Source organism: Lepidothrix coronata, unplaced genomic scaffold (assembly GCF_001604755.1).
Source record: "Lepidothrix coronata isolate B3197 unplaced genomic scaffold, Lepidothrix_coronata-1.0 Scaffold284, whole genome shotgun sequence".
Classification (NCBI taxonomy): Eukaryota; Metazoa; Chordata; class Aves; order Passeriformes; family Pipridae; genus Lepidothrix; species Lepidothrix coronata.
The window spans coordinates 141,258-148,421 of NW_016690464.1; the positions used below are offsets into that span (position 1 = coordinate 141,258).

Sequence of the window (7,164 nt, forward strand, 5' to 3'; positions counted from 1 at the left end):
TACAGGTGACCTTAGTGTAACACACACGCTCTTCCACCCAGCCTTGATTCCAAACCAAGCAGAAATAATTCAACCCCTCACCAGAAAGGGGTTAGTCTGGTTAAAGTTTTAACTTGGCAGCTGTGTACTGATTACACTGAAATAAAGAGAGGAAGCTGATGTGTGCTGGAATCCACTTTTTTGAGTACTAAACTTCAGTTATACAGATAGTTTCAGGTAGCTCTTAATGACTTGCCTGCTCTGGTCATTCATCAGCACAGTGAGAGGGATTCCTGACATGTGGAATCACAGAATGGTTTGGGTTGGAAGGGACCTTAAAGATCATCTCATTCCAACCCCCTGCCACCTTCCACTCAACCAGGTTGCTTCAACCTTGCCTTGACCACTTCCAGGGATGGGGCAGCCACAGCTTCTCTGTGCTGATGGTAGCAGACTGCTGCTCTAGGCTGCTGGATCTGCTGGAAATTTTAAGGACTCTCCTTGTAACTTGGCATCCCCAAGGATTAAAGAAGCAACTGTTATAAAACAGTATGAGACACATCGAAGAGATCTTTGGAAATTTCAGTAGTGGCCATTGAGCTGCTCTTGTTTTCCAGACAAGGCTGGAATGACTCACAGCAGAGGGAACGTACTTCTGTTTTCTTTTTTTACCAGCCTGACTCACGAGGTGAACTTTGCCAATAAACCTCCCCACCCTTGAAACCGGTCTGGACTCTTCCAGGAGTGAGGAGTGGAGAGGAGCACAGGGCTCGTGACCTGCTCCGTGGAGTACGTAACACTTGTAGGAATTGGATCTCCCTTGGGAGGGAGGAGTAATCGGGAACACCCTGGTTTGGGCCACCAACTGTGCAGATGGGCCTTTGGAGCAGAGAGGGGGGACTTTTCCAGCCACAGTCTAATGGAGAGATTTTCCTTCCTCCACCTCTGAACCCCCTCCTGAAATACCTCGTTCTGGTCAGGCTCAGAGGCTCTCGAGTTATCCCTGTTTTCCAGTGCTTCCTAGAGGATTGCTGCCCTAGTTCACAGGACAGAATGCCACAGGCTGCTTTCCCAAGTGCTCCTGCCTGTAGAAATCAGACTGCTCCTTGTTGTTCCTCTGTCTCTACAGCAGGAATTCAGCTCCTTCCCCAGCTGAACTCAGCTGGCCCGGAGGGTGTCGCGTCTTTGGAGATCTCACTGAAAACAAACTTCACCTGTGAAAATGTTTTATTACTTCAAAGTAGTCACGTGAGAAGGCACTTTTGTTACACCACAAAAGGAGCACCAAGTGGGCATGGAGTGCTCCCCTGGCTAAATCATGGTGGGCACGACGCTGGTGAGGGTGATGTCCCCCGCGATGCAGAGCTTGGTGACCTCGTTCAGCCTCTTCTCGCGGAAGTTGTACTGCAGCAAGTGAGCGTCGTTGACGGCCACCTTGAAGTGATCCGCCTCGCAGAGGATTTGGAGCTGAAATAAAAAAAAAATCCAAATCAGCCGAAAAAAACCCCACATTGGATTTGTTCCAGGAGAGGTTTTAAGCCACAAACTCGAGCAGGCTGGCACTGGCTGGAGGCTGCTGCCAGCCGAGTCCAGCCCCGTGGCATGTGGAGGAGCTGGTGCGGCAACTCTCAGCTGCAACACCAGTGACCTTTGCCTTCCCCAAAACTCTGATGGGCTCTTCCTCCTACGTGTTTTAGCCCACTTTCTTCCTCCTCCTGACCATGCCAGTCACTCGAAGCAGAACTCAGAGTAAACCTACTCTGCAGGAGGAAAAACTCAGGAATGCCAATGGGGAAAACGCGTTATAGAAACCTGTCCAACAACTGCTGCAGGACAACTGCACATGAGGAGGATTTCATAATCCATGGGAATAACAGAAGTGGGGAAGTGCAGAAGGGAATCAGAGTGCTGGGAAGGTGCTGTAGGACCTGCTGTGCTGGACAGCCAGGGAAGCACATGGGGTGGCTGCCCCAGAGGCACCTCTGGGAGCTGATTCCTGCGCGAAAGTATCAAGGTCCTTGCGGGGATCTTGTTGCCCAAACCCTCCCGGAGCTACTGGCACACTGAGACTGAGCTGGGAAGGGGTTTTTTGGTACCTTGAAGGGTTTTCCAGCTTCAAATGGAAACCTGGGAGCTGTCCTCTCCTCCTTCCCCCAGTTTTCATGGAACTTCGAATTGCAGACGATGACTTTCTTGTGGTCTTCGTTGAAGCGGGGGTTGAAGTGGAAGGCAACGTCATTCCCTCTCTTGAAATCCAGTGAAAACCTGCCAAGACCATAATGGATTCACTGCTTTTTCCACAAAAGCCCTCGGTTCTGTTAAAGGGTTTCCCAAAAATAGCAGAAAGGAAACCCCACACACCCTGTTGGGCATCAACAGGGCATTTACACACCTTATTTAGTGTAATATTTGATGGTACACTAGAGAGGTGTTGTTCAGGAATGGAAAGCAACTTCCAGCCCCCCATGCTCCACCCAGCAGTGCTCCATGGAAAGCCCTCCACCCCCAGTGCTGGACACCCCCAGTACCTGTTTGGATGGGGATTCACAGTCCCAGTGATGGTGATGAGCATCCGAGGGACGAGTCCTGCCTGCAGGGGCAGCTCGAAGGGGACTCTCTGGGAGACAACAGGGATTTTGTGTTAGCAAAAAAACATGTCAAAAGCCAAATCCCACCCCTGCCATCCCCCAGGGACAGCCAACCCCAGGTCCTTCCCACAGCCAAGCAAAATCAGGCACCGAAGACAGAAACCCTTATAATATGATGGAGCTGTTACCATTGGAGGAGCTGGTCCTCCCTGCGGAGCAGGAGGCCCAAATCCAGGGGCACTGGGTGGTTGTCCCGGGGCAGGAACCGGCCCAGGTGCTGCTGGTCCTCCAGGGAATGCTCCAGGTGCTCCCGGTGCTCCTGGATACGATCCGTGTCCTGCTGGTCCTCCAGGATACGCTCCCGGTGCTCCAGGATACTCTCCCGGTGCTCCAGGATATGCTCCCGGTGCTCCGGGATATGCTCCTGGTGCTCCTGGATATGCTCCCGGTGCTCCAGGATAGGCCCCCGGTGCTCCAGGGTAGGCCCCCGGTGCTCCAGGGTAGGCCCCTGGTGCTCCGGGATACGCCGGGAATGCCCCAGGAGCCGGTGGCTGGTTCCCCCAGGCCGGCCAGCCCTGGGGTGGGTTGGCACAGGGGGCTGGGTTGTTGCTGTTGGACAAGGCATCAGATAACTGGGGACAGAGGGAGAAGAGCAGGGTTAGGTGGGGAAGAGTCATCCTGGGATCAGGTTGAGTTCTCCAACATCCACCCTTTTTAGCCTGCAGCGTGTCCCAGGGCAAGAGCTCAACTCTAAACTGCTCCCCAGGGGAGTGCCTGGGCTGGTGTTTCCAGAAGCCAGTAAGTGCTGATGTAACTCGAGTGGATTTTGGGATTTACATGTTCCCATCCTTTCCAGAGGTTCCCACTTCAAGCCAACATGCCAGGCCTCCCCCCACCTTCTTATTTTCAAGAAATCCATACTCACGGAGAAACCGTCCGACATTTTTCCTAAAACGAAAGGACAAAGGGGGTTTCAGTCACTTTTAACAAGCACCATCCAAAAAAGAGATTTTTGAAGAGACTTACAGTTTACAGTGGCAATTGTTGGAAATTGCTAAGTTCCCATCACGTACCTGCCTGTCAGAGCCGAGAGCTCCGGTGCCACAGGACAAATCCTGGTCGGATACCTGTGGGATAAATGGGGGTCACTGCCATGAGCAGCCTGAACACTCGGGGGTGAATCCAGCCCAAATGCTCTCAGGATAAAACCCACCACTGGGCTTACAACACTACCAGTGTTATTCACTTCCCCAGCCCTGAGGCACCACCTTCTGGGAAAAGATTCCCATAAAAAACAGAATCCCTGGGGGGGGCTGAAGCAGGGAACAGGAGCTGTGTGGGGGCTAAAAATCCAGCACAGCACATCAGGGACATGAAGCCACCCCACAACGTGCAGGGTGGAGGCCTGGAATGCTGAGAGGAGGGTAGCAGCCATGGATACAGGTCCCCCTTCTCCTCTGGTGTATCCACAATTTCTCCATACTGGCAGGAGGGCACCGGAGGAGGGACACACTGGCCACTCCAGGCCATGGGATAAAAGCTGCTTCACAAGTGTTATGAGTCCACACCACTGCAGGGCCAAACACACACCTGCCTGTGCACAGGAATAGCCTGAGTTGGGTTCCTCCCATCAAAGGGAGCATTCATAGGAGAAGAGGGGGAAAAAAAAAAAAAAAGGGAGAGGCAGAAACAGGGAGAGAAAAGGAAAATTCCAAACTGAAAACAGAGAAGGCAAATTCTCTTTGAGAGCAACATTCGGATGCACAAAGCTCACAGCAGATGTGGCTGCCTGGCCTCAGGAATAAAAAAACCCCAAGTTTCACAACCCACAAACAACCCCTTTGCCAGTAAAACAATCATTCTCCTGAGCTAAGGCAGCCTCTTCACCAGCATCCAGCAGCCCGGAGTGTTTGGACAGCCTGTATCTTCCAGGGGTTTTATTTGCCTTCTGGGTTCTTTTCAAGCCTTTGGCTTTGCCATTGGTTTGCCAGGTGGAGCTGGGGGTGCACACTGAGCTCCTGACAGCTTTCCTGGGATGGATCCAGATGGGTCAGGTTTGCTTGGTGCTGCTCTGATGGGAGTTCCCACATGATCCCCCTTTTCTCCTGCAACCCCTCAGGGAGAAGCAGTTTTGCTCCCTTCAGCCCTAGTGGGACAGGGTGGCAGGAGTGTCGTGTCTCCCTGGCCAGGTCTGGGATGGCCACTTTGGTATTTGTAACCAAAGTCTTCAAAACCCACTAATCCTCTGCCACCAAACGGTGCTGCCAGCTTGGAGCCTGGTGGTGACCCTCTTCCCTGTGCCACTGCAGTGCTGGAGCCCTTGGATACAGCTCTCTGGAAATGCTCCAGTGGGTTTTTTTCCTGCTGCCACAGGAAGGGGTTTTCTTCCACCTTCTTTGGCAGCACCTCAACGATGTATTCCATAGAATCACAGGATAAGTGAGGTTGGAAAAGCCCTCCAAGATCACCGAGTCCAAATGTTCCCCCAGCACTGCCAAGCCCACCACTGACCCACGTCCCCAAGTGCCACATCCACAGGGCTTTTAAATCCCTCCAGGGATGGGGACTCCACCACTGCCCTGGGCAGCCCCTTCCAGTGCTTGGTAACCCTTTTAGTGAAGAATTTTTTCCTAATATCCAATCCAAACCTTCTCTGACACAACTTGAGGCCGTTTCCTCTTGTCCTGTATCTTGTTCCCTGGGAGCAGAGTCCGACCCCCCCCCGGCTCCGCCCTCTTTTCAGGGAGATGTAGAGAGTGAGAAGGTCCTTCCTGAGCCTCCTTTTCTCCAGGCTGAACCCCCCCAGCTCCTCTTCCTCAGACTAGTGCCCTAATTTCCAACAGCATTTGGGCAGCCGAGTTTGAACTCACTGGATCTCTCCCCCACAGTTCTCTGAGCCCTCCCCGACCCGAGGGCGGATCGGCTGCAGGGAACATCCCAGAGCCAACGTCCATAAACACCCCGAGTATTCCCTGTATTCACACCAAGTGGGAAACCTTCCGTTTGGGAAAGAACCGCAGGTCTTCTCCCCGTCGGCGCTATTCCCGCAGCGCCTTTCCCGGGTGTGTCCGGGTGTCCGCAGCCTCCCGCGCACCGACACTCCCTCCCACCCCTCCGCGTGGCTTTTGGGGCACGGGCAGGGCCACCCCGCACCCCGCGAGTCGCAAACAGCCTCGTAGCTCCTTAATAGTCCCCACCCCACCATTATCCCGAGCATCCCCCAAAACCAGCAAGGGCTTTCTGTGCATCCCGGGCGGCCGCCCTGGGAGCGAACGCGCGTCCCACCTCCCACTCCCAGGCGGACGAGCGCACCCTCAACCCATCCTTTTCGAGGATATGTGTGCCTTATCCCCCCGGGACCCCCCCGGGATCCCCCCGGGATGCCCCCGGGGCCCATCCCCTCACCTGCGAGCGGCGGCTCCCGCGGCGTTTCTGGGCTCCCGCACCGGGACACGGCGGGATCCGCCCGCAGGGGCGGGGACGGGGCGGGCACCGGGAGCGGCCACCCACGGGGTGCCCACGCCGGGGAGACCCGTGACAGCTCGGGGACAGCGTCTTGTTTCCCTTTATCAGGCGGTGACACCACCAAGGGCGGGGAGAATTCCACAGGGAATCGCTTGGTTTCCTCGCGGTTTGTGCCTCGCGCGGGTCCATTCCACGCGCGGCTTGATCCCATTTCCCCGGGAGATCCCTTCCCCGCCTGGAGTCACTGCCGGGTGTTTGTTCCTGCAAGAGATTTGTCTGTGCATGTCGCGGCTCCACTCCCCCCCCAGCTTTAGCGAGGCTCAGTAAAACACAAATTGGCTTCTACACCCTAAACGTTTTCTGCTTCTCTCTGAAACTACCAAAAATAAAATAAAATTTAAAAAAAAAAGCCTGGGGGCTGGCAGAAGCTGTAAGAGGCAGCTGGAATTTCAACAAGCCCAGTTTTATTTGAGGTTGAGGGTGAATCATCTCCAGTTTGCTCAATGGGCCCCGCAGCTTAAAGCAACGGAAACAAAAAAGGTGGTTTTGTGCTGAAATTCTGATCTGCTGTACCCTGCTCCTGGGGGAAGGGAAGGGGAAGGAGAAGGGGAAGGAGAAGGGGAAGAGAAAGGGAAGAGAAAGAGAAAGAAAAGAGTAAAAGGGAATGGAATAGAAAAGAATAGATTTCATTTGGAAGACACCCACAATGATCATCTAATCCACCTGCCTGACCAATTCAGGGCTGACCAAAGTTTATTAAGGGACCCACCCTTTAATTGGGGTCATTACAGGTGTAGAAACTGCTTCTTCAAGGCAACAGCCAAACTACCGGGTTTAGCTGACACTGCAGTTGATGTCCAAAAAAAAAGGGAAAATCTGTTGACTTTGGTCTAAATGAATTTTAGTACAAATTATTCTGTTTCAGCTCTGCTTGTCTAAAAGATTGGGCTTCAAAGAGAGCAGCCTCCTCTCCGCTGGGGCACCAGCCTGGATTTTAACATCCTTCAGCTTCGTGTAATACTTGTCACAGGGATTCAGACCAAACTTAAGCGTGTAAAAATGTCTGTGGGAGTGGTTGGGAATTAAGTATTTCAGGGAATTAAGTATATGTTAATATATTATTATATTAATA

General features: G+C 53.2%; 1 protein-coding gene across 1 annotated transcript; it reads right to left on the reverse strand.

The window, feature by feature from the left end:
* Nucleotides 1–1,094: 1,094 nt before the first annotated feature.
* LGALS3 (lectin, galactoside binding soluble 3) lies at nt 1,095–6,030 on the reverse strand. Its single transcript, XM_017836775.1, has 7 exons — nt 5,973–6,030; nt 3,641–3,694; nt 3,493–3,515; nt 2,756–3,199; nt 2,508–2,596; nt 2,076–2,244; nt 1,095–1,446 (listed from the first exon to the last, which is right to left on the reverse strand). Exons 3-7 carry the CDS (start codon nt 3,508–3,510, stop codon nt 1,291–1,293), a joined length of 876 nt encoding a protein of 291 aa, XP_017692264.1. The 5' UTR covers nt 3,511–3,515; nt 3,641–3,694; nt 5,973–6,030; the 3' UTR covers nt 1,095–1,290.
* Between the last annotated feature and the right edge of the window lie 1,134 nt (nt 6,031–7,164).